Raw genomic sequence first — 27,215 nt, forward strand, 5'->3', positions numbered from 1 at the left:
GTAGATCATGGGCTTTTAGTTAACAGGCTCCATGACATTGGGATCCAAGGCAAGGTTCTCAATTGGCTAAGAAGTTTCATCTGTGGTAGGAAACAATTAGTTAAGGTTGAGGGATCCCTTAGTGACATACATGATGTCAAGTCGGGCGTCCCTCAGGGCTCCATTTTGGGTCCTCTCCTTTTCATCATCTTCATTGCTCCGCTTCAGAAGCTTGGTAGTAGTAATGTCAGTGTCTCTCCTTATGCTGATGATACAAAATTGGTAGTTGTTAGGAATGGTCAGAACTCTGGTTGTCTGTTAGAGGTCCTAGACCAAATCTACTCCTGGGTTGTTGCGAGCAACATGGCCTTGAATGGAATGAAATTTCGCTCAATGAGCTTTGTGTCGACGCCATTAGACACTCCACTTTTAGATGATGAAGGTAAGGACTTTGAGCAGGGCTCATCCATGAAGGATTTAGGTTGTTGTTTGTTTGTTCGGAGTCAGAAGACAGCTCTCTCGCTCGACTTGCTTCTGATGATGGGTGTCCCAATTAAGGGATATTCCCGCTCCGTTGTCGCAACCAAACGTGCAACAATAATCATTACCTCACCCTCGGGAATGATCGCAGGTTCGCCCATTTAAGCTGTTAAGCAGCAACTTATGCTGTAATTTACACACCGCAAAGAAGCTTGGACTCGGCTCGCCTGGGATCGAACCAGGATTCGCAAATTGGAAAGCGGTTGCTCTACCAATACGGTACCCCGTCAAGCCTGAAGGATTTGGGTGTTGTCCTCCAAGAAAATGGAAAGTTCGATGAGCATATCCAGTTGAAAGTTGGTAAGGCTTTTCAAACATTTGGTTGGATATATCGCACATTAAAGTCCAGAGATAGTATCACGATGCTTACTCTGTACAAGTCGATTGTTCAGCCGCATCTTGAATATGCCTCTCCCATCTGGGCTCCATTTAGTTCAGCAGGTTTGCAAAAACTTGAGGAGGTCCAAAGATGTTTTACTAGGAACATTGAGGATATGAGAGAGCTCTCGTACTGGGAGAGGTTAGAAAGGTTGGGATTGTACAGTGCTCAGAGAAGGTACGAAAGCTATCTGATATTGTACGTTTTCAAAAGCATTCATGAGCTTTGTCCCAACCCAGGATTTAGGGTCAATTGTAGTGACCGTAGAGGCTTAATGTGCGTTTTGAGAGCACCTTCAAGCCCTCGAGAATCCTGGCTAGTTAAAACAATGAAGTCCAACTCTATTCTTTCTCGGGGTCCTTCATTGTTCAATTTGCTGCCCTCAAATATTTGTAGGGCTTATGCAGGGGTTGATCCAGTTGCAGGATTTAAGTCAGACTTGGACAAGTTTTTGACTAAAATTCCAGATCAACCTTATATTCAAGGATTAGCCAGATCAGCCAACTCCAATTAGTTGGTCGATCAAATAATATATATAAATAAAAGTCAAGTAAAATAAATAATCTTCTCGTCTTGAACCGCTGGGATTCCAATCCCGGTAGCGGTAAGGAAGTCCGCAAAAAGAAGAAAAGATATACGAGATCCGACAAAATCGATCTCTTCGGCCCCGCCAATAACGCTCGTCTTGGCATTGACAGTCATGCTGAGACGGGCACAACGTTCCAGAATCTCACAGATAGCGCGAATCAGATCAGGATACAATTCCTTTCCAACAGCCATATCTCAATACCCTTTGAATGCCAAGGCCAGACATTGTGACATCGTCTCTATAAAAAAGGAATCGCCGGTTGAAATAAATCCCATGGGTTTTGTAAATGGACTCAAGTTTGGGTTCAACGTTTATGAAGTCTTCCCTAGAAGGCAAAGAAGGTGAGGAAATAATCCAATCTTCTCGCTCTTTCAACGACCAAACACTCGGATCCGGGATTAGTTCGACCTCTCTTTCAATTACAGAAATCATTTGTTGTGGAAAATTGTGTCCAACAATACCCAGGGCCCAACAAGCGTCTAAACTTAGATACGAGTCGTCAACATCATAACTGACGACTGATGTTACGCCAGAGGCCTTATGATCCTCGTATAAAGACAAGCTAGCTCGGAACGAACCAACTAAGCTAAGAGTTTGGAGTTTGACGAACGTTGATCAAGAGTGGTTAGTTGGCAAATATTGGAATCCCAATATTGATTCATACGATTCATACCAATGATAATGGCGTCAGCTCCCGTATCAGCGGAGAATCGAAGGCTGACCGACTTGGACGATTCGTGGGGTGAAACCATAACGATGATGCGGTTATCGCACTCACCAGCAAAAGACGAAGCCACGTGAAGATATACCTCACCCACACGTTTCTCTTCTCTCCTTGAAGAACTCTTTTGACGGCAGACGGGTTGCCAATGCCCAGTACGACCACACGCATGGCAAGACGATTTCAATGCCGGACAATCCTCACGAGAATGGGTCTTGGAAAGACCACACATCGGGCACTGCTCGGATGGTAAGGTCTTGTTAAAAGTCATCTTTCTCGACTTCCCTCCATTCTTCTAGTATTTAGACTTGGTCACATGGACAACTTGATCAAGAACCTCCAGGGTTGAAGATGAAGACTGATGACTGAAATCGCGTGTACCCCGTCTAGCAGTCTTAAGTTCAAGTATGAACTTGCAGGCTTCATTGAATATTGAAGGAATGCGTGCCATAACCTTGGCCTTATCGGAGTCATTCCTCATCCCCTGTAACAAGATTGCAATAAGAAGACGATCCTCAGTGATCTTGATTGCGTCAGTATAATCTGCCAATTCTCGAAGGGAGTTAAAGAAAGATGAATAATGCTGACCCTCCTTCTGTCTCAAAGCCAAAAAGGTCTCGCATATCGAGGTGAATATTCCGGAGACTGCAAAGGTGCTCTTGAATTATGTCCAAAATCTCGACCACCGTACGACCTGTATTGGTTTTGATCTCAAGGGAATGTTGGATGATACTTCAGAATCCTAAAGACCAACATTCCCGAAAAGTCCAACCTGGTTAAATTGGTCCCTTTGATCTACGTGATCTAAGGAAAAAATATAATTCAATTTTGCATCAGTATATAAACTATAAAGTTACAATGTTTTCATGCAAAACGTTGATAGTCAATAAAATTCAAGCTTTCAAGCTTCCCAGTAAGCAAATCTAATCAGGCATGTGAAGTATAGTGAATTCAAGGAAAAACATCAGCTGTCAACCTGATTTTGGGCATTTTGTGGCGGGAGAATTTAGACAAGGCTTAAAAAATGACCGGTTTTGGTGCTGCTCTGTCACTGCACTCAAATCATGGCTTAGTATCAGAATATTGTTCGCTTCAGCATGCCGACAAATTGAATTAGTCATTTTCTCTCCACTTCTCAAGGGTAGCAGTCAAAACTGGATAAGTTAACAATTTATTACACTTCTTTAATAATAAGGCAAGTATGTGATTTTATGTTACATATGACTATTCACTTGTCCTAAAAACGCTTCACTGAATTATAGCACAAAGGGCAAAATCGCTCTGCTAAATAAAGATAAGCGGGTACATCATTGCCGTAGAATTTGGGTTTGAGCACGACTTTGTCACTCCCGGCAATGGAATTGAAGAGGTGAATTGTGATGCTAGAATTGTATTTTGCTGCCCATTGAGATCGACTTTTACGCTCCGAAGTGAAAACATCTATTTCAAACCAACCCAAAGGATACAGAAGATGTTGTTTGACCACACCCACTCCCCTGCATCGATCTCGCGTGAAGGTATTCAAGTTAATGATGGAGTTCTCTTCCATTCCACAAATCTTTTTCAAGGCTTTTGACATCGTATATGGTCCCCCACTCAGCCGAACCTGCAAATATCCGTCTTTGGTATCATCTTAGTGCAAATGTGGTCGTTTTATACGGGTATGAACAATAAATGCAAACATATTACAGGATTTTTCAGATAAACCCAAGCTTTACTATTATCACTTTAGGTTTTCCCATCATCGCGATCCATGTATTAAAAAGTAGATATGGGGAAATAGATGTATCCCTCAGTTTCCGCACTTTTCCATTGTTTGGAAACTTAGGGCATGATGTATGTCTATTTTCAGCTCATTTGAACGACTAAGTGAAAAGTTATGCCATTTTATAGATCTGAACATTGACCTACGCAAAATGAATGAGTTAGAATGTGAATTCTGGTAATTTATAAAGGACAATAGGCTAGTTCAATTACTCTTTTCAATTGTGTGTATGTACTGTGCTTCATCTAAATTAAAGAAAACACTCTGTGTTCACAAGAATTTCCAAACTATAACTGTCCTGTCCATATTCCAGGGGTTCATGCGATAAACAACCTGCATTTGCTTTCAAAACTCCCCTGAAAATACTAAATTCTTCGTCAACGCAAGTCAAAATATGCAAAAAAATGAGAAGTCTTGTCTTATTTGCGCTAATTTTTTTTATAACAATCTTTATTGCCACTCTTGGTCATGTCATGGCGTAAAAATAGCTGTAGAATAAAATCTGTTGTATATACACTATACAAAGATTTGTTGATAAAACAAGAACATTTTTATCCCTTCTCACATACCATTTCTCAAATTTGTCGAAAAAAAAATCTAAAACATGCAAAAATAGAAAGTATGCTTCTTATACAACTAAACCCAGATAGTGTATATGTTGTCCGACTCTTTTTTTGGCTATAATTTGTAGTTGCAATGAAGCTAATATTGGTTAATTCTTCTGATTGGCTAATAGGACCAAGCTGGCCAGGTTATTTTCAGCCAGCAATGCTAGCTCATGCAAAATCGATGCTAAAGAAATGCTAATTGGAATTCGAAAATGCTAGAACAATGCTACTTTTTGAAGAAAAGTGTATTATTCATGGTGGTCATAAAAGATTTCCGATTCACCATTTAATTATATTAGGCGCTCTTTGACAGAGTATGTTCAGGCAATATTTTGAAAATTATACTTAAAGAAAATAAATTTGAAAAACACAAAAATCTAAAGAAAAACCTTAGAGTTAAAATTGATGCAGTTGTGTTTATGATATTCTCCTAATTTTGAACCCTGAGACTTCGAAGGGGACACCAAACAGTGACAAGCTTAATGGAGCAAAAATGTATCTTTAGGATTTGAGCAAGGGTTTTTACACACAATTATAATTGTTATTATCACCAAGAAATGTTCTTCTTGGGCGAGATTAGGTCATGAAAATAAGATAAATTGGTTTTTATTGTGCATCATACTTCAAGCGGACATAAGCAAAACCTGCAGTAAGTTTCTTTATCCATAGAGCTCAAGTGTTGTCTATCTCTTTTATTTTGATTTTTTTTGCTACTTTTGAATCTTGTGATTTGGTTTACCTCAAATATGTGGGGGAATACTTCTCAGAATAAAATGAAAGTAATCAAAACATTTTACAGTGAAATTAACCGATCCTTACACTTACTTAAGGATTGGTAATTTTGTCCTTTTACACGCACTGACCATTTCAATCAAATTCTTTATTTTGTTAGCCAACCCAAAATCTTTTTGTGTGCCAAAAGTCTGGTTACACACAGAAATTTGGCCAAAACTCCCTTTGAATTGAGACGCAATTACTATGAATCATTGTGATTGTTTTATGTAAATTTAACATTCCAACGGGCGGAAATCACTTTGTGGCCACAGCGTATCAACTTCATGGAATGGGAACGGAATCCAAAGAAATATCATTGTTAACACCGCCAAATAGTGAGAAAATTGTGAAATCTCCCTTGTGAGATTTTTTTTTGCTTTCTTCCCTTTTGGTCATTTTTTCATTGAAATAATGCTAGGAAAATGCTAAAATGCTAGACAAGATTTCACAATGCTTGGACCATACACGTAATGCTATTTTGTTGCTAAAAACCAGGCCAATGTTAATAAAAAAAATTCCAATGCTAGCGGCCTTGAAATAATGCTAATTTTTTAAAAAATAGCATCGAAAAATGCTACCTGGCCAGCCTGAATAGGACTGCAATTTGCATTATCAGCAAGTGGATAGATTTGGGTAACTTGCTTACCATAGGGTCAAAATTGATGGCAAATTGCTCTAGGCAGAGCTCTAGATATGGATGGCCTTTGTCAAAGTGGAAAACGGCGTTATTTAGATTTTCGCCAATGACACTCCCATCTCCAACCACTCTGTGGTGATCTCCAGTGATAATATTCTGCCATGAGCTGGGGTCTTGCATGAAAACCACATCAAGGTCCGCATACCACCCGCCATACTTTCTGATAAGTAACAATCTCAAGGCATCGCTGAAAGGTGTAGGGTCACAATGAGGAATGAATTTGGAGGTTTACTGATTTTAGTTCTTTCTTACTGCCGGCAGTTAAAAAAGCGACATGGGCTTTTTGGCCTGTTTGCGGCTCTTCGGAGTTTGGGCCAAAAAGAGTTTATTACATTTATTAGCAATACCATGGTTTCTTTCACGGTAATCATGATTTTGAATCAATACAGAGACACCAAGGCATACATCTCATTCAAAAAAATTTAAATGCTTACTCGCAGGTCTAATCTCTGCATTTCAAGTATCAAGCCATTAAATCAAGGGAACTGATTCACTTCCTCTCGAGCTGTCTCGAAGGGCAAAGAAAGCTCTTTTCAACCATGGAGAACGGCAGTAGTGGCGTGGAAAGCTCTCTGAAATCTTGCTAGAAGGCATTTCAGGTTTGCGTTCCCTACTCATCCAGTGCTTGAACATGAAGATCGAATTCATTGAGCACTCTCTCAGCGGGAATGTGTGATCAGGAGGTAACGAATAGCTTTACAAAACCTCGCTAGAAGACGTTCGATCTTCGACCGGGCTTTCCACTCCACTACTGACGTACTCCATGGCTCAACCCAACAAAAAGCTCCGTAGCCGTCGATTTAACGAGATGATGGTACGAGAAACACAGAGATTGCCAAGTAAGCAAAAAAGAATATCTTACATGGAATGTACTGGCTGCAATGGCAAAAATTTCCTGTTTTGTAAATATTGATTTAATTACATATTTAATGCTTTTAGCAACAAAACACCGTTGTGAAAAGAGTAATGCATGGGGTTTACTAAATATGTCCGCCATCAGCAGCAACAACAGACTCAACGAGGTGCCGGAAGGAGGCACAGCCCTTGACAATGGTGTACAACTTGATGATGGAGGCCTTCAGAGAGTCAATATTTGGGTGAGGAGTGGCGTTGGTCAGCTTCTCACCAAGATCAGATACAAGTCCGGTGATAATTGGGGCCAGAACTCCTTCAGCAAGAAATCCGAAAATTTGGACTTGCAGAAGTTCTGGTTCTTCTTCGCCATGTGGGATGGTGCCCCATCTTGATGCCAGACATAGTTCCGTTGGGGGTATGCCTTCTTCACCCATGGAAGAATGGTGTAGAGCAGGCCCAGTACCATCACTTGGGCAGGATGTTTTGTCCAGAAGACCCATTGAGCCTCCTCTGTTGATTGTGCAAGAAACAGGTTGTTTGAACGTTTGTAGTCTTGATCCACAGTGAAGATTTTCTGATCCAAGAAGATCTTTACCTTGGACCCATTGCTCTTGAGATAACACATGACTTTTTGGCACCTATTCAGTCTTTTCACTTTCATAGCGGTGGTCAAGAGGTGCCTTGGGCTTCTCAAGAAGTATCTGAGACCAAAATCCTCATTCACAGCGACCCTGATGGTGTTGTTGGACACAGTAAGGGCTTTGACTTGCCTCCTCATACTGGGTGTTGGGTCTGAATTGATTCCCTCCTGAAGATTATTTAAAAAACTTATTGTCCCTCTTTCAGTTGTGTCCCTCACTTCTGGGGTGCCTGGTGGTGTCTTTGCAGCTGTCTTTGGCCTTTTGGAGGCGGCAGATGGTGCACACTTCCAATCCAATATTGGTGACGACCACCTTTTGGCCGATTTCCGCGTCAAGCAAATCAAACATGCTCCCTTTTAGCCTGTTGCGCAGACATTTTCTGACTTACAAAAGTTTGAAATAATAGAAATTGTCGGTGTTATTGTAGAAAATCAGCTGTGAAGTGCTCGCGCAGATTTAAAAAATATTATAGGCAGGGAACTCAATATATTAGAGCGGACATTTTTGCCAGCGCACCCTGTATGCTTTGGTGTCTCTGTATTGATTCTAAATCATAATAACCATGATAGAGACTATAGTATTGCTAATAAATGTAATAAACTCGTTTCGGTCCAAACTTGTGCGAACAGCCGCAACCTGGCCAAACGGCCCAATTCGCTTTTTTTATTGCCGGCAATAAGAAAAAAAATGGAAATCACTAAACCTCTAAATTCATCCCTCATTGTAACATAGGCAATTGACGAAAATACTTTCAATCCAGTCAATATTCACCTGTTTTGAACGATCTGATTGGGACCTCGGTCTAAATCACCTCTTTCAAATACGGGTTGAATGGGCGTGTTTTTAAAGATTTTGGCTCGATCCACACGTCGAAAGATTAGCCGGGGCTCATTAAATCGCGAATAAAGTTGACAGGTCGCGTTATGCGACAAATTCAGTTGCCGAGCCGTCAAAGTAACAACTGATCGAATGGTTTTCGAAACACTCAATGCTGATTCCACACTACAAGCTTGCCGATGAAGCAAATGATCCCGTCCCGAGCTCTCAATGAAGAACACTTTGGTCTCAAGGGGAAGTTCGCCCTCGAGATCCGGCAAATCGATGATTCTGGTACTTGGACATTGAGAGATGTCGGTTATTAGTTGACAACTTGATCTCAACAAAGTTGGATCATTATTGCTTGTTTCAAACCCAGTGGCGAAACTAATGATTATTAGAACGAAGATAAAGTGCAAGAGCATGACTCAGCTGTTCTTGACTTTACAACCACACATGCTCAGCTTAACAACGTATTTTCAGTTTTTGCTGACTAACTCGGTGCATGGCTGACAAAGATTCACCTGATTTCACATACCTTCTTCCGTGGGATTTGCCTCAGGATACGTTTTCACTGACTCAATCGCGTCAAATTTGACAAGAGACAGGCTCATTGTAAACAACTGTCTTTGGTGGCACAAAAGTCGGAATCTAAGGCCGATCTTGAACACTCTTTCAAAATAACAATACCTTACTTATGATTGGTCATATATTTAGGTACATTTTGACATTCACTTGGCAATGAAGTGACACGCCAAAGAGGACACTCAGTCAATGAATGAGGACCAAAGTTTCAAAAATAATGCTATCTTTACAACGAACGATGTCCTCTTGATTTATTCAAGATTATCTTGAGGAAGGCAATATGTTAGTACAATCTGAAATAGTATGCTGCCCCACCGACTTTCTCTATTTTAAGGGCTGTAAATTGAACATATCTGGCCACTGTCAAATTGAAAGAACGGTGCAAAATTGGTTCACAATTGGCGGGAAATGGTAAATTTTCTACGCAAACAACATCCATCCAATTGGTTTCTTGGTCAATGTAACGTGAAACAGAAACCTTGAATTCCACGATGTGTCTGAAACAAAGCATATCAGATAATCACGTTTCTTGTAATACGTCAAGTTTGTTATGATTTGAGAATTGAACTTTAGAGGACTTCAATTAGTAGGTTGGGCAAAAAAATACAAATCAAACTGAATTTTTATGCTGCTCCTGGATCTGCAATTTTGCCCCAATCATCGCCGTGATCTGTGCGTTCTTGGTACATAAAGAATGGGTCGTTGCCAAACCCTCAGTTTCCTGCCATCAAGACTCACGGAAAATGGAGTGGAACAAGGAAACTTTTAGTCATGTTTGTGAGCTCACACGGGTGTCAAAATCTTAATTGATAAGCATGATACCATGTGATTTATACTAACATAGAAGCTTGGCTGACACGGTGCTTCCTTCAAGGCGAAGACATTATCTTGTACGATACACCTCAAGCTCCCGGGGCAAGGGCAGGCCATCGGGGGGGGACCCAGTACGCGTCCATCACTTTCCTAATGTTGCATTGCTCGAATCGGACATCATCCTCGCTGTTTCTTTGAGAGGAATTGCAAAAGCTGGATGATATTTCAAACCTTCTCATGACCTTTGACGGCATTATCAACCAATTAACTGATCTCCTCAAAAGGGTTCCCGACCCAGATAGGTGAAATGTAACCTCCTCACCACAGTTTTTTCTCCTTTTTCAGCCAAACCTCTTTTATAAACCTCGTGTGTCTGAGTGGTCAATTCATAAACGAAACATAAAAATTAAAGCAAAATTTTCATCACCGGTTTTAAACCAGGCTCGATCAATTTTGAAGGGTCCGGATTCGGCGAGTCCAAGAAACAGTCAAGAAATCAAAGGACTCGTACAAGTCCGACTTGTGCCGGAATCGCCCCAGCACTATTCAATACCTATTTTTTACGGTTCTTTTCATTCGATCTAACATGAGACTGATCGGGTTAGCAAAGGATGATCCTCGAGACCCCACAAATTCGATATTCGTTACACTCTCAAATCGTTACTTTGGTATTCTGTTCACCTCTAACAACGCCATTGCTAATCACCTCCTCAGTAATACCCCCTTATTCAAACTTATATACCCCACAAAAATCACCGAACCTCGGTTCAATTTGGACCTTACATTAACGGTTCCGGCTTGATATTTCTGTGAAAAGCGATAACCTGAATATTACAATAAACTAATCGCGACTAGAGACGAGACGAAGCACTTATCCTAATTGATAAAACCAAATGATGAAATGAAAAAAAGAAGATTTCTAAACTTTTTCTTGTTATACCCCTTCCATTATCGTGATTTAGATAGCAAATTGGCCATAAAGGTGAACTAAAAGTAAACATGAGACAAATACACTTTTCGAAATTGATAAAAAGGTTTACCTATCCAAAAAAGGCCAGTTGTTGGAATTACGAAATTCCATTCTTGAAAGTTGATGTTGTTGGCCAAAATCCCAAGTAAATCGGCTTTCCTGGTTTGTCACAATTCACGAGTGGCCAACATAATCTTTCTCACATTTGCCAGTGACGAGGTTTACGGAACTTACTCATAAATACCTGGAGTCAAAATCATCATGCAGAACTACCGGAGTTGCTTTGTAGTCAGGGGCTGCAAAAAAAATGCACATGCTTTTACGGCCTTTAAAAGACGACCATTCTTGAGGCGTAAGATCTGAAAAATTAGTGAAGCATTACTGCACAGTTCTTAAGATCTAATTACAAATGATATGTTTTGTAATCAAGGTTTCTAATATTCAAATCAGTTGTCGCGGACTTTATCTGCTCATGCTTATTTTCTGTGAAATCCAAGTAGTCCGTAATCGTTACATGGTGGCGGCGGTGGGATCGTTTTTGCAAACTGGCGGACTTCCAAGTGCAACCCGATGCGAAACGGGCGTAAATGCCGATGGGACGGTACATTGGGTATTTGGAGAGAACTGGAAATACCAACAAGTGGTCAGACAACCACATAGCTCGCATTTTTCCCGGATTGTTGGAGATGGAATCTACAGCCCTTGATGACTTGGACACGGCAATCCTAGGAAGTTTTCAACTAATCAAGAGGGCCCTGATACCGGAGGGAGAAGTTTTCTGGGAGTCTGCGGTTTTAGACTATTTTGCGTTGAAAATGAGGCCGGAGAGTCGGTTCAGGATTTTGCAGCACGAAGAAGTGTCAAGGAGACCTTGGAGGAACCCAGGCGAAAAGAGCAAGGCGGATCAGGGAGTGGAAACTATCCCACCCAGGGAACCCAAGGATAAGAAACCGAGCGGAATTGGGACGAAAATAACTTGCTTTCGTTGTCAAGGGTTTGGACATTATGCCAGAGCCTGGGATCAAACAAACCTTTACCACGGCTTATCACCATCACAGCAATCCAGTTATTGTTTTACGGGTTATTGTTCAAAACTGCCTGTGTAATCACTGGAACTTGGATCACACTGATCAATCCCTTAAGACTGACAAGATTTTTAAGCACTCAACTTCATTCACAATATGTTGGCTATAGTTATTTCACCTTTTGGGCTCGCATTCTTCATCATGGCAACACAAATCAAAACTCATTTTTTGCTTTTTTGTCTCCCTCTATAAGAGTAGCAGGGTGATCTTAAGCGAAGAAAACTCTTGGTACAGACCACGGTAACAGTTTACTTTAGAATTTCAAGACCAGTGGCTGTTTGATTCCAAATGAAATTGTTTTGACAGGTCAAACTTTTCATTGACAAGTTGGATGAAGGCTCTAGTGTTTAAAACATGATAGCTAGTAGGCAGACTTTCTGCACACAGTCTATCAGAAAAGTTTGAAAAACACCCTTTACCCTGAACCCTTAAACGTTATTAATGGATGCGAAGCGCGCTGGTTGATTCTGAACACAGTGTCAAGAGACATTTGATAATCTCCAACAACATCTGGACCAGAAGCTTGTCAAGAATCTTTGTATAGTCTTTATCAAAAATAATATGTTTGTCAGAATGATAATTCCTCTAGTCCAAACTTTGAATAAGTTTGGACAACTTGAAGGCTGCAAAAACCAGAGCCTGCAGTTGAGGTACATCTGCCGTCATGGGTTTGATCTGACCCAAAATTATTTTCCCAGCAAAACCACCCTCGGTACCAAAACAGTAGGCTCCAGAAGAGAGCCAATTGTTTACCATGACATGTGCACCTTTTGAATACTTGTCCTACCTAATGACGAACAATGCAAGAAAAAGATTGTAATATCTTGTAAACTCAATGAATAGCGAAGTAAATACAGTTGGGTTCCTACAATTGGTAACAGATAAAAATGCAGCACCATGTTACTTTACCTGAAGCTCTGGGGCTCTATTATACCCTTAATAATGAAAAAACAGCCAAGGGCCCTCTGAGTGACTTCATTATCGAGAGGTGGCGCTGATTTATCGTTTTAAAATTTACGAACTACAAACTCTAGTGTAAGCATAGAGGAAGTAACTCCCAAAGAGTGCGATAAGAGCTAGCCAGGCGGACTAGTTTTCAAAGCCGAAATGAATGTCAGCTGACCGGTTACTAGGGTATAGTTTCTGATTGTAGAGGCGCTGCTATCCATCAGCTATAGTTACACTGTCCACTGGTTACCGATTCAGCTGCAGTAAAAAATCACAAAAAACCTCGACTTTTACTCTTCTATGTTACTTCTTCTATGGTTTAAGCATGAGCTGGATTCTTGGACACGGTCGTCTCCTCTCGTCTCGTCTCACCCGTCTCACCACGGTGGTCAAAAAAGCTTATCAGGTATTGAGAGAAATGCGCATATCCATCTCAACGGTCTTCTTCCTTACAAAAACCATAAGTAGTTATTTTGACGTGATTGATTTATTGAAGTCTGGCTCAAATTTGTTGCGCATATGGCTATTAGTTAACAAGATTTGCTTGGATATTCTTGGAATTCAAAAAGGCTTTTGAACCACGTGGCAGTCGTCTCAATGGTGAGACGAGAGGGGTAAGCGGTAGAGCTAGTCAACGAAGATCCAGTATGGACATAGATTTTCTATGAGCATGGAAGTTTGGCCAAAGTAAAAAACCGCTAATTTCAATTCTGCTGGAATCAAATTTACAATATTATGTACAGTTAAAGTAAAAATTACCATGTTATAAGTTCCAGAAATTTGGTCACTAGCACCTTAGCTCACTTACTCGCCCTACTTTATGGTCAAAACAAAAAAGCAGAGAGATTGAAAAGTATAGCCTGACGAAATATGAAAAGGTCGGTGTCAAAAATTTCAAGAAAAACTCGCCTTACATTTGATATTAGCAGAGGCACTTTTCGACCCATGGACATTGCTGAATTGGAGAGTACAAGTTCTCGGATCGAACGATCACATATATTCGAGTTCTTTCACACCAATCAGTTGAAAGCCAAGAGCGCATTCGGCCAATAGGGGAAATTGATGGTCTGGGCCTCAATTTGAAGCAAAATTGGTCAAAGCAAAATTTTTCGCCCAAAACACTCGAGACATAAAATGAGACAATGAACCATGGTTTAAAAAACATGATGGTTTACATGTGACATCAGCTGATGTACTGTACAAGTTGGTGGTTGTTCTCTGCTTTCTCATCTGAATTGATTCAAAGAACTATAATCAAAAAGCCATTGATTCGGGAACATTGCATGGTCAAAAATGTATTTGATTGACATTCCTCTCCGACCCAAAAATTCAAATTGCTTTAACTGGCTTGGATTCTCGAGGGCTTGAACGTGCTCGTAAAATGCTCATAAATGCTCTGCTGGCTCTCTGGATAGAAAAAGATGGTACGAGGAATTGGGAACTTTTACGCCGACTAATTGCAGGACTTTTTTCCCCTGAAGTCGGGTTTTATTTGCAATGAAAGCCTTCTTCAATTTGAGCTCAATCCAATGCTTGTGTCAAAAGCTATGAGCCCTTCAAACTGAGGCTAAGTAGAACCAAAAATGAATGAGCCAGTACTACGTTGAAAAGATAATTCATTTAGGGCCCTTACAATGTAATCGGAAACTTTTCGCACTATCAAAGTCTAGCGGCATTTTATATTTCTCGCTTCACATGCACTGCTTCTGAGAGTAAAGTAGATTTTGAGTAACAAAGCAGCACGTGCTAGTAATATTCAACCATGAAGAGGGAAATTCTAATGAACAAAAAGGTACAGTTGCTGTTTCGGCCAAGGTGCAAAATTGCCGAAGATCATCATTCTCTGGAAAAATGAAATACCGCCTGATACCAAAGGTGCCCTCAGAGGACGTTTGGTTGATATGATTGAGGCTGGAATGGCTCAATTTGCTACTTCTAAGACCTCGGATATCTCATTACGAGTTGTTAAGCTTTGGCGGGCTCGCCACTGGGCTGATAAAAGCCTCCAAGGCAAACCTCAATCCGGCCGTGCCAAGGTTGTGACAGGAGTAATCAAGCATATGCTAAACCTAAACTTGGGAAGGAGGTTACAAAGCCACCAAAAACTGTCACCTAGATTAACCATAAGGGATTATTGGTGGACAGGGAGCCCAGGGTTCATTTGAAACATCACTTGGGCACCCGCCCATGCCAATAGGCATCAAACAAAGTCGCTCCTTATTAAAACAATGAAAAAGGTCACATTAACCTCCAAGACAAAAAATCCTGGACTCCAGAAGATTGGAACTGAATAATGTGGTCAGAGAGGGGCCCTTTCCCTCCTCCAAACTCAATGTGCAACCGACTAGATTTGGGCTTTGACCCTTGGGCAAAATACGGGAAACGTCTCGTCTTCTCCAGTGGTTAAGCACCTTTGAAAGATCATGGGGTGGACAATGACTGGCAATGATATGCATTCCATTCCTTAAATCACCAAAGCAAATTGTCAGCACTACCAGGATGAGATTTTGTCTAAAATAGTCCTCCTTGCCATGAAGGAAGAAGTCATCCACAACGCCCATTTCGACCCTCATAGAGGAAATTAAACCCACTCAATACGTCCAAAGTATTTTTATGCAAGATGGTGCTCCACCTCAAACAGTCAAAAACAAACAAAAACTGTTTGGAAACGACAGCTCATCACTTCTGGGGGAAACAGGTGTGGCCTGGTGATTCATCTGACCTTAATTCCATCGAGAATTTATGAATAGTCCTTAAAATGAGGGTCATTTCGATGGGATCGGCCTCTTGCACTAAACCCCTTGACATTCACTACAATTAGAGTACCCAGAGGAACCAAATTTGATCCAGAGACCTGCATGGTTTAGGGCATTAATTTGGGGTTCCAAGTATGGAGATCACTTTGAGGGCTTTTTACTCCAAAGATTTAGAACTAATGTAATGTATTGAATCTGATGGTAAATGCTTCTCACTTCGGCAAAATTAGTTTCATGTTGTCTTTTTATGTCATTTTTGCTTTTAAGTAGGCTTACAACATTGGGTTGGAAAAAATATTCCTGTGAACAAAAAACATTACTTAGTGCTTTCAAGGAAAGATTTTTGTGATTATTTGGCCCTAAACAAGATTTTTTTTCCGAGCCTGATAAATTTCACTGTCTCTTCCTTTTTCCTGCATTTTACAAAAAATAACTCCTAAATCTTGCAAAATAAAGTAGAATTCTTTGTATTTGGCAAATGCCTCAAATATCTCAATCTTACCACGGTACAAGTAAGTGAATCAAAAGGCCCCAAGACGAAAAAGATTAGGACCCAAACGATTAAAGTGTTCAAAAAATGAAGAAAAGGTCGAAAAGTTGAAACAAAAAATCTTGAAAGTTGAAAAAGTTGCAATGATGTCTAAAAAACCTTGGAAAATTAGAAATTAGCCCCAACTTCTTCGCCCCAATACTTCCTAGAGCTCTTTTTTGTTTTGATTTAACAACATTTTGAAAACAGCATTGAATGAAAAAAGTATCAATGGTCCCAATATTGAGCCTTGTGGAACCAGAGAAATGACATCCTGATCATGGCTAAGGACACCCTTGAAGTTGAATTTCTCATCTTTCCAGTTTGGAAGTTACTAAATGATTGAAAAATGAAAAATCTTGTTGTGGTCGCTTATAATCATTGAATTCTGCCGAAGAAACGTTGCCGACGGCTGGACTTTCACATTATGCCCTAATATTCATAATCATGGCTACATTTTATTTAATGTGCTTAATTCAAATAGATAACAATTGGCTAGGAAGTTAAGCACTGGAATTAAAAATGACATCGTCGGGACTACAAGGCCCGAGGAACTATTCGAAGAATCAAGATTTTGACTTCTTTGGAGAGCTTGACTACATTCAAGTAGCTTCAAGTCTCCCCAAGTATGTCAAATTATTCAGCCTTTTTATCTTCGTAATTAAGGTGCCGTAGTTGAAGATAAGTTATTTAGTGATATGGAGAGAGAGCAGAAAAACCATTCATTTTTCTTTTTATGAACAAACGCATAATTGCAAATCTCATCAGTTATTGATAAGATTGTCACAACGGTCGCGATGACTTCGGTCCTAACAACCTTTCAATAACCTCAAATTTAATATTCATGCTCATTTTTCAACATTTTTGGAACTCGTGTTGTCTGTTTTGTGTCCCTCTTAGATAACCTTTTGGAGATTGTGTACAATTAGTATATTGGTGCAAATGTAATGCAGAGGAACACTTGTGTACGTAGCTCATATTTCGTTGTTTTTTCCTAGCTCGATTCCTTGACCTGAGTATAAACTCACTTGAACCTAATCTATGACACCAACCAAATGAACAATCCAATCATATTTATATATCATTCTTATAGCTACTTTCCAACACGTTCCCAAACATTATTCTATCTCGTCATTCGCTGATGATGCCAAAACCACTCCATTGATCTGACGATCCCAATAGATTTTGCCTGCTTCGAAGGCCTGTTTGTGTCCAGCCTCAAAGAGTTCGTTCTAGAACTCCAGGCCGATTCTGACATCGGCTTTTAGGAGTTTTGGAGCAAACTTGCCATCGTTGGACAGAGTTTCTCCTTGTCTCATGAGCTGGCCTTGAATGCTCTCACTCACGCGGACGTTTTTGATGTACTCCAGGTTATTCAGAACCAACCTGTGAGGGTTATCGTTGGCACAATGGCTTGAAACTTTTCTAAAAAGAGTTCCCTCTATTGATCATGACTAAATTATCCAATTTTACACCACCTCTCCACGAATCTATCCGTAAAGTGTGATAGGAGATACTATATATAGCTAGCGGGATATATTTGAATATCCTGATCGACTTCCAACAAGTAAAAATATTACATTGTCCACTTTTGAACTTGAATTCGCTGTCCTTTAATATAGGGTTGGGTAGTGTGGCGTCATACTCGATCATTATTCTGTCATACTCTGTTATTACTTAACGAATCCGAGAAATATTTGCTCAATCCAACTATAATCCGAAATATTTTGTGGAATCTGATCCAAATCTGATTTGTTCACCATATTAACTTCAAAAGGCCTTATTTAACTCTATCGATATGTATTTTATTGCCATTTAAGCGTTTTAAAATGATAAGATGGAGTAGAGTTGCCTTAGTTAAAATGTAATCTTACTGTTGCAATAATATCATTTTTTTGTAACAATAATAGAATAGCAAAGCTTGTTGTTATGTCATATGCTTCAATTGTAGCATTTTTGAATGTAATTCTGTTATGAAAATAGTGCAAAAGTTGTTCATTACCAGGCTTGATATGCCGACATATTCTAATTTTTCTTTTTTATATTGATTGAATGGACTGCAAATACTTTGATCCTTTTCTTATTTTCTGAAATTTAGGGTGTCTTCATTTGCGTGGGATTGCCACACAATTGCGATATCTTTTAAGATAGTGGGTCCATTCACAGATTTTAACTTTGATGTTCTTTGATTTCCCTCACATTTTGAGAGGTGTGAAAGAAACCATTCTCAAAACAAATTTACATTCACTTAGTTTATCTTGCAATGTTGGACTTGGATCGGATCCGAACTGACTTTTTCTATTCCCCAATCCAAATTCGAATCCGAGCGAAGTGTTCAATCTAACCGAATCCGATTTTTTTTTCTCAATCCTAATCCTAATCCGAAATATGATGGTCAATCCGATCCAAAAAGTCGGATCCAATTGTCAGCTCTAATTCAGAGCCTCTGTCGGAATCGATGCACAGCTCCAGTTCGAAGTACCTAGAAAAGATCCGAACACGCTTTCACGGCAATTCCACTCCGAAGAAAACTCGACGCAACCAACTTCTCGACTTAGGACAAATCGGCTCAACCCATGGATAACCCATGGGACAATTCGACCCTAGAAATACTGAGCTCCTTTTTGCTTGTATTTGTCTGTTGGACAAAGTTCCTAACGGAGGATTCGCGTTTTATTGGTAAATGAGTGAGTTTCTTCACGAAAACAGCAAAGAATGTACCTTGACTCACTTCAAACTCACTCTTTTATAGAATATTGTTAAAGATTTTGAAAACTTAAAGAAAGACCTGTCAAAAGTCTTTTTTTCTGATGCTCTGCTTGCTCTACTCGTTGCCCAACATGGCGCCCAATTTAAAAGACAAAGAGAAGATGTAGTATTTCTTTGGTCAACTTAATTCAGGCACTCCTCCAACCTGAAAAAGAGCAAAATCACAATCTGATTCGGCATTGAAAATGAACCAACGGCTCTTATCTATCCTGAAATTTTCTTTACTCAAAACATGGCGTGCTTTAATTTGGGATTGGATAATCATTGATATGGTATCTTTTATGAACTGAACATTTTCTGAATTTGAGTGCGCTTTGTGTTCGCCTTGTGTGCCACGCTTTTTTATGTGCAATATAATGACCAATGTTGCACTTCTCTAGTGCAACAGTTTCAACTCTACAAAGTCTAGGATACCGATTATTGATCTACAAGACGAGTCTGTTGAGATTGGCGAGGCTGGACAAGTTGAGCGGGTATTTTTTTTCCTTGCTACTTCTCGTATTCTTGTCCGATACAAGGGAATAAAATCCCCTGTTAGTCATGTAATGTCAGTTTTTCTAAAATATTTGGTCATGCAAAGCGTTAGAGTTTGCCGCTCTAGGACACCCTTGAACAAAAGGTTGGTCTTGGACCGTTAATAAAAAACGAAACCATTTTCATTTTGACAATTTAGCAATAAAATGTGATCTACTTAGTCAAAAGCTTTAGCAAAGTCCAAGTAAACAACATCTACACAGGCCCTCAATTACATCGTCAAAGTGTTGAATTAATTGTGTCACAGTGCTAAAATGAGTACGAAACCCATGTTGTTGGGCAGGAATGCTACCTTTTATGTCAAGTATTTAAGAATTATTTAAGAAATTTTGCTTTGACGAGCTTTCCATGACCTTAGCTATGTTGGTGTTTAATGAAATAGGTCTGGGTTGACTCCTACCTCATATACCGGTATCACCTTTATAGATGGAGACCATATGGGCTTTATTTAGTTGGTTTGGAACTCGTCCCTCCGCTACAAATTGATTCATCAAATATGAAAATATTGGAGCGATGACTTGTGCAGTTCGTTTTAGGAACTGGGCCGTCACACCATCAGGTCCTGGAATGCTTGAGAATTTCAGTGAACTAATTGCCTCCAGAACATTATGTTTGTCTACGTTGATGTTCTATATGGAGGAATCACTATCAGCGTTGAAATAGGAAACGTCTGCTAATTGCCGAGAAGGGGTTGAAAAGACAGACCCAAATTGATCGCCCAGAATATTGGCTAGAACGATCAGGTTGGACACTTCTTCTTCATTGGGAAGTATAAGGAGTCCTACGGGGAAGTTAGCTTTTTGTACGGAGCTGGCATAACTGCGTTAATAAAAAGCTTTAGGTCTGAGTTTAATATCCCGTACAACTTGTGTTTGGAAGAGTGATCACCCAAAGATTTCAATCTTTTCGCCAAAGACGCTCGTTTCTTTAAAAGCTTTTGTCTCTCTTTTGGTACAATCGCTTGATGATCTTTGATTGACAAAAGAGGCACGTTTATTTGGGCACATACTTCTTGAAATGAAAGATTCATCAGATTCATAGCATCGACAATATTAGGCTCTTGGCCCATTTTGGAAGCCAGGTCTAGAACTGCTAAATTTGAATTTATCAGTGGCTAGTTCTCGTCCTGAAACCAGTACTTAGATAACCCAGTCTTTGCGACTTTTTCTCGAGCTGTAGCCTTTTTTGCCCCTTCATTGTCGTAAAAAAATCCAGTTCATTATGATCGGACTGATTGCTTAGGGTCACTTGAATATTTGAAATCAAATCAAGATCGCTGGATAGAACTAAGTCCAGAATATTGTCTGCCCGTGTTGCTGAGCTGACATGTTGGGACAGGTTGCCTTCGAACATGAGTTCTTCAAACCTCTGGTAACATTTAGAGGAGGAGGACTTTGGCATTGGTACATAGCCGAGGGGACTAGAATGCCATTGGACCACAGTCTTCGGGAAGTTAATAGCTCCCAAAATGATATGTCGCGAATAAGTGGACTTCTGAATTGTTTATTGCATGCCCACTCAAGCATCAAATAAGATGAAATAGAGTAATGGGAAAAAAGCCGAACGAAAACGAAGAGAAAAGGCACCGCAATGAAAAAGAGGAGAAAAAAGGGGAAGCGAGCCCTAGTGAAGAAACAGACTTGGTTTTTAACTTTTGCTGTCACTAAACGCATATTGAACAACGCTCTCCTTGAAAGCGTTCACGGTTTGAGCTTTCCGCTTATCCAAGGGCAACTCGTTCCACCGTCCAGCTGATCGCAGAAAGAAGGAGTGGTAGCGAATGCGAGTTCGAGCAAACACATACTTCACTTTTTCCATGTTACTACCCCTGGTTATTGGATGTCCTCTTTTTTTTTAATTGGAGCAATGAAGATGATGAAAAGGAGAGAACCCAAAATGGAGCCCTGAGGAACACCCGACTTGACATCATGTATGTCACTAAGGGATCCCACAACCTTAACCAATTGCTTCCTACCATAAATGAAACTTCTTGACCAATTGGGAACCTTGCCATGGATCTCAATCTCGTGGTGCCTGTTAACTAAAAGGCCTTGATCTACCTTGTCAAGTGCCTTGGCAAAGTCGAGATAAACTACATTTGACGAATGAATTGGATAAAGGTAGTAATGTTCAAACTTTGTCGGAATGCCACCCAAGTACTGGAATCATCGATTTCTATACAAGTCCATTGACAGGCTACTGAAATCTTGGCCATTCATACCAGAAACTATTTTTGTGTCGTTAGCATAAGAAGAGAGTCTAGCAGTAATACTAAGCTTTTGAAGCGGGGCAATGAATATCATTGAAATTCACTCGATAATAACATAATGCTCCTACGAGTCAACTCAGTCAATGAATAAGTGTCAAAGTTCAGAAAGTTCAAAAGGTGTGACGCTGATTTTTTATTCTAGATTATGCGTTGTTCACAAGATCTTGAAAAAGGTAATGTATTAGTACAATCTGAAATAAAACACGGTCCCACCAACTCCGTCTATTTTCAGGACGGTAAATTGAACGTATCTGGCCAATGTCGAATTGAATAAGAGCGATGCAAAATTGGATCACAATTGGCGGGAAATGGCAAATTTTCCTCGTGAAGAGCATTCATCCATTTGAGGTCTTGGTCAAAGTAACGAGATACAGAAACCTTGAATTCCACGATGTGTCTAAAATAAAGCATAATTAGATCTACTACATTTCTTTGAAGATATCAAGTTCCGAGGACTGCAATCAATAGGTGGAGCAAAAATATATCAATGATCTGAATTTTTCTGGACCTAAAATTTTCTCTCGATAATCGCAGTGATCTGTATGTGGGATGAGTTACTGAGAAACGGACTGTCGAAAGAAACAAGTCAATTACCATCCAACTCTTGGCGAGGTAACATCCCTCCAAAAGAACATTACAGAAAGTTAATCAAAACGAATTGTGAGGCAAATATGCTTTTCGAGACCACTAAAAAGGTTTAACTATCCAGAAAAGGCCAGTTGTTTGAATTACGAAATTCCGTTCTTGAAAGCTAATACAGTTGGCCAAGATCTCATAAATCGGCTTTCCTGGTTTGTCACAATCCACGTGTTGTCAATAGGAGTCTTCTTACATTTGTCATTGACGATGTTGAGAGAAGTTAATCGTGATTTCCCAACGTCAAAATCATCATGCAGAACTACTAGATTTGCCTTGTAATCTGGTGCGGCAAAAAAATCCATATGATTTTATGGCCTTTCAAAGAAGAACAGTCATAAGGAGTAGAATCTGAAAAATATAAAAAGCACCACTGCGCAATTCATAAATTCTAATTTCAATTATCTCCAAGGCTTTTAATAATATTTTCTCAGGTTCAAAGAGCACAAGGATTTTTTTATCCTATCAAAGATTCAGATTGTTGTTGGAAAAGGTCAATTTTAGACTTTTAAGATCATTTACTATTTGATTCCAAGTAAAATGGTTGCGACAAGTAAGGCATTTCATGGCCGATTTTAATAAAAGTTCTAATGTCTAAGAAAGGGAAAGATAGACAGACTCTCCAAAACAATATATCAAGAAAGTTGTAGAAACACCCCACAGTGGTAAAATTACCCTTGAAAGTTTTGATGGAAATTCCCAAGCACATCTTGGCATTTTTTTCCCTCAGAAAACTATGGGGAACAATTTTGACTTTATTGCTTTATGAAATTCTAGCCCACATAAAAAACTTACATACCTACAAACATTATGAATACTAAAATTTAAAAAAAAACTACCCAATGTAAGTTGGGAGCACATTTAGTTAGCTCTTGAATATGAATTATGATATCAGCTATTTCACCGCTACTTGGATACATCGGATTTAGTGGTCCAAATTTCATCGTTTTTAACCCCAAAATGCCCCGGTTATATGTTAATTCAATTTCCCAAATAATTGATATCGATTTTCTCTATCGCAAAAATGTGTAATGATTTGGATCTTGACTCCGCTGTTAAGACAAACCAAATGGCGACCCCTAGGAAACACTTGGAATTTATAACTTATGTTAGGCACTAAAGCACTAAGAACGCTGAGTGAGCATGATAGTAAGAGTATACTTTATTTCAAGCAAGGTGGAGCACTTAACACTATGAAGTCTAAACTAGAACTTAATGCTATGGACAGGAGTAGGGGTTTATATTCAAAATGGGAGGGCCTATGTTACTAACTGCCAGGCTATCTCTGCCAATGCACTTTCCACAAAAGCCAATGGTCGGATTAAGACCATAATTCTCGGAATTATGATGCTTCCAGCTTGCTGATTGGTGGATTTTTGCAAACTGGATCTTTGCACTTGGCTTCGCATGAACTTCGCCATCATAACCGGTTTCCGTTGTTTATCCCTCAAAACGTTCTGATGTTCTAGTCTTGCTGTTTCTAGAAGTGGTGATGGAGTCAGTATCCTATCGACTGCCCCAATTTTTGTAAGGATTTCGATCTTGATTCCGCTGTTAAGACAAACCAAATGGCGACCCCAGGAAACACTTGGAATTTCCAACTTATGGTAGGCACTAAAGCACTAAAAACACTGAATGAGGATGATTGTCGGAGTATACTTTATTTCAAGCAAGGTGGAGCACTTAACACTATGAAGTCTAAACTAGAACTTAATGCTATGGACAGGAGTAGGGGTTTATATTCAAAATGGGAGGGCCTATGTTACTAACTGCCAGGCTATCTCTGCCAATGCACTTTCCACAAAAGCCAATGGTCGGATTAAGACCATAATTCTCGGAATTATGATGCTTCCAGCTTGCTGATTGGTGGACTTTTGCAAACTGGATCTTTGCACTGGGCTTTGCATGAACTTCGCCATGATGACCGGTTTCCGATGTTTATCCGTCAAAACGTTCTCATATTCTAGTCTTGCAGCAAGGGCAAGTAGATCTATAGGTGGGATAATTACTACTTCTTGGCCTATCCAGCCAGTTCAAGTGGCTGAGACATAAAGATCTGCCGTGTTGAATTGGCAGCCATTAGGAAGTGTTAGGGTTGTGGTTCCCGGCAAATATTCTCTCTTTATTGTAGTTCTGTTGCGGCAGGTAATTTGGACTTTTTCAACTTGGCGAATTAAGACCAGAAATGTTTCAGGTCCTACTTGGTGAAACTCCATTCCGCTGTTTGGTGGTGGAATAGCGGGTGGGCATTTCTCTCGGATGTTGGTAGCCTGGCCTTGGAATAGGGCGAAAAGGCAACTGGTGGTGGCTGTCTTTACCACCACTCGTATCTGAGGGCACAGATAGAGTAGTCGCACTTTGAGACAGGTGCTCAGGTCGGCCTGATTCAGCTCTTGGTGGAGGGTACTCTCTTTGTTGAGGATAAGGTAGTCCTTTGGGTTCCGTACTACACTTTCCTGGCCTTGTTTGGTGAAGATGGGCATGGCCAGGTGCCGGTATAGAGAGAACGTCTCCTTTATGTTGTGGGCGGGTACTGGGACCACTATCCGTAGCTTGCCCTGCTTGATGTCCGTGAGGTAAGGGAGCTTGTAAAAGGCCTCCAGGTCCAGGGAGTCGAAAGGGTGTATGAAAATGTGTATGTGAAAGTGTGTATGACTCCTAGCAGTCATGTGATGATGACTCTTCAGGTTGTCGTCCCGGGATGAGGGCTTGGATGCGCATTGTCGGGCCCAATGTCCCTTGCCGTTGCACCGTTTGCAAGTGTTGCCATATTTGACTGTGTCCAGCTTCTGGCGGAGTTGTGGCGTCGGCGTTAACTTATCTCTAGGCTGCGTGGCTCTCCTCTGCTGCACGATACATTCCTTGTCATCGTGGCTGTTCGTCTGGTGTAACCGGCACCATTTGCGAGTGGAGGATATGTGTGTCTGGATGGATCTTATGTCCGTTGACTCTGTGCGTTCCTGTGGCTTGAAATACTCTGGCTTTCTGTGCTGGATGTGGGATCCATGATCAGCGTGAAGTCTTCTCCTCTCGGTCCGGGTTCTTTCCTTGTTAGCATAAAATTCCAACGCTCGGGTAAGGGCTTCGGGGTACGTGGTAATGTTAACTCCCATGCTTATAGTGTCCTTAATTTTCATGCGAATTTTGTCGTCTAACAAACCAGCGAGAAAGTGGTTAATCAGCTTAACTGATCTGAACCCTGGTGGGTCGGTGCGGGCTCCTGGATATGGCTCGGATAGTTGTGGGTTTGATCTCCATGGTTCATCTTCTTCAAGATGACCATCCTCCCATAACTGATACAGCGCGTTGTGGAAACTACGGATCTCTTCTTTGGGATGCTGATGTCTTCTCTCATAGTCAGCGCGAGCGATTTGTCGATGGGCTGGTGAGACGAATTGTTGCCTAATTCGTGCCCAAAAGTCGTCCATAGTGCGAAATGCGGCGGGGTCCCTGACGACAGACATAAGGAGGTCCATTGCTCCTTTGCGGACGTTGGCTGTGACTGCTCTGACCAATTGGGTTACGCTCCACCCATTGGCGGCTGCTACTGCCCTGGCTGAGGCTTCGAAGCGATAGAAATCCCTATCCGTGGTCTTGGCCAAGGTGGGCATGCTGAGTCGCATGGTATCGTTCTGTGAGCCTGAATTCTGGGCTTGCATTTGAAGGAGATTTCTGTTTTGCTCTTGAAGGGCGTTGAGGCGGCCTTCCATTTCTCTCATTTGTTGAATGATTTGTTCTTGTACCCCTGGATGAGCCATATTGGAGTTGGATGAGGTTGCGTCGGGTGGTAGGGCGAGGATCGGGATTGAGTTTACTACCTTCTAGTTGCGACTGATTGATCGATCTCAGATAATGGTGTGAACCTACCTATATTGTGTGTCATTGCGGGATGGAGGTTCGTCTTGGGTGTTTTTTGGATGAAAGTGGTGATGGAGTCAGTATTCTATCGACTGCCCCAATTTTTGTAAGGATTTCGATCTTGATTCCGCTGTTAAGACAAACCAAATGGCGACCCCAGGAAACACTTGGAATTTCCAACTTATGGTAGGCACTAAAGCACTAAGAACACTGAGTGAGGATGATTGTCGGAGTATACTTTATTTCAAGCAAGGTGGAGCACTTAACACTATGAAGTCTAAACTAGAACTTAATGGTATGGACAGGAGTAGGGGTTTATATTCAAAATGGGAGGGCCTATGTTACTAGCTGCCAGGCTATCTATGCCAATGCACTTTCCACGAAAGCCAATGGTCGGATTAAGACCATAATTCTCGGAATTATGATGCTTCCAGCTTGCTGATTGGTGGATTTTTGCAAACTGGATCTTTGCACTGGGCTTCGCATGAACTTCGCCATGATAACCGGTTTCCGTTGTTTATCCCTCAAAACGTTCTGATGTTCTAGTCTTGCTGTTTCTAGAATATTCGTGCGAACTGGCTTCCCGAGTTTTTCAGGAACGGCCGTTTCACTACAAATGAAAGATTGTTTTTCCTTTTCTTGCATAGTCTCACAATAGTTAAAAATGTTATATAATATCACTTAAAACACAATATAAGTGTAATCTTTGAAAATGTGTCTTACAATCATCATGCGGACACTTAGTTATGCATTCACTTGAATTCTGAAGACGACACATACAACAAACATTGTTATAGATTTTGTCGTTTCTTGAAGACTTTGTTGAAACTGATTGAAAATAGCTTCTTTAAGGCTTCATTGAAATTTGTGAACGTTTCAGTGACCACTCAAGTAAATGTACCTTGGATGCTTTTAAAATAAATTTCTAAAAATCTGCTTTTTTGAGGGTTTTAGATATGGGTGTACAAGGTTTTAAGTTAATTTGAAATCATGCAAGAAATGGAAAAATGATCTTTCATTTTTGCGACAGTGAAAATTGATATTAATTCTGTGGGAAATTGAATAAACATGTAACCGGGGCATTTTGGGGCTAAAAAGC

The 27,215-nt window shown here is 40.4% G+C and overlaps 2 protein-coding genes across 4 annotated transcripts; both read right to left on the minus strand.

Annotated features, from left to right (window-relative positions):
* Positions 1-2,936: 2,936 nt before the first annotated feature.
* Positions 2,937-26,679, minus strand: LOC131887431 (lactosylceramide 4-alpha-galactosyltransferase-like). Of its 3 annotated transcripts, none has more exons than XM_059236038.1 (5): positions 26,126-26,679; positions 10,803-11,028; positions 8,320-9,446; positions 6,002-6,239; positions 2,937-3,814 (listed from the first exon to the last, which is right to left on the minus strand). In XM_059236038.1, the coding sequence occupies exons 3-5, from the start codon at positions 8,787-8,789 to the stop codon at positions 3,446-3,448; spliced, it is 1,077 nt and encodes a 358-aa protein (XP_059092021.1). In that variant the 5' UTR covers positions 8,790-9,446; positions 10,803-11,028; positions 26,126-26,679; the 3' UTR covers positions 2,937-3,445. The 3 variants fall into 3 exon arrangements, with proteins under 3 accessions (XP_059092021.1, XP_059092020.1, XP_059092022.1); XM_059236037.1 differs by having other exon boundaries at positions 9,790-11,028; XM_059236039.1 differs by lacking the exon at positions 10,803-11,028.
* LOC131887430 (uncharacterized) lies at positions 21,732-26,119 on the minus strand. Its single transcript, XM_059236036.1, has 2 exons — positions 22,455-26,119; positions 21,732-22,019 (listed from the first exon to the last, which is right to left on the minus strand). The coding sequence occupies exon 1, from the start codon at positions 26,014-26,016 to the stop codon at positions 24,292-24,294; it is 1,725 nt and encodes a 574-aa protein (XP_059092019.1). The 5' UTR covers positions 26,017-26,119; the 3' UTR covers positions 21,732-22,019; positions 22,455-24,291.
* Positions 26,680-27,215: the final 536 nt, after the last annotated feature.

Source organism: Tigriopus californicus, chromosome 9 (assembly GCF_007210705.1).
Source record: "Tigriopus californicus strain San Diego chromosome 9, Tcal_SD_v2.1, whole genome shotgun sequence".
Lineage (NCBI taxonomy): Eukaryota > Metazoa > Arthropoda > Copepoda > Harpacticoida > Harpacticidae > Tigriopus > Tigriopus californicus.

Excerpts from the sequence above, each read along its gene's own strand:
- LOC131887431 (XM_059236039.1), bottom strand. The coding sequence starts at position 8,789 with ATGCTCTTGCACTTTATCTTCGTTCTAATAATCATTAGTTTCGCCACT. Across the intron at positions 6,240-8,319 it reads AATCAGATCGTTCAAAACAG|CGATGCCTTGAGATTGTTAC; the intron begins GTGAATATTGAC and ends TACACCTTTCAG. Across the intron at positions 3,815-6,001 it reads CCATCAATTTTGACCCTATG|GTTCGGCTGAGTGGGGGACC; the intron begins GTAAGCAAGTTA and ends GGATATTTGCAG.
- LOC131887430 (XM_059236036.1), bottom strand. The coding sequence starts at position 26,016 with ATGGCTCATCCAGGGGTACAAGAACAAATCATTCAACAAATGAGAGAA.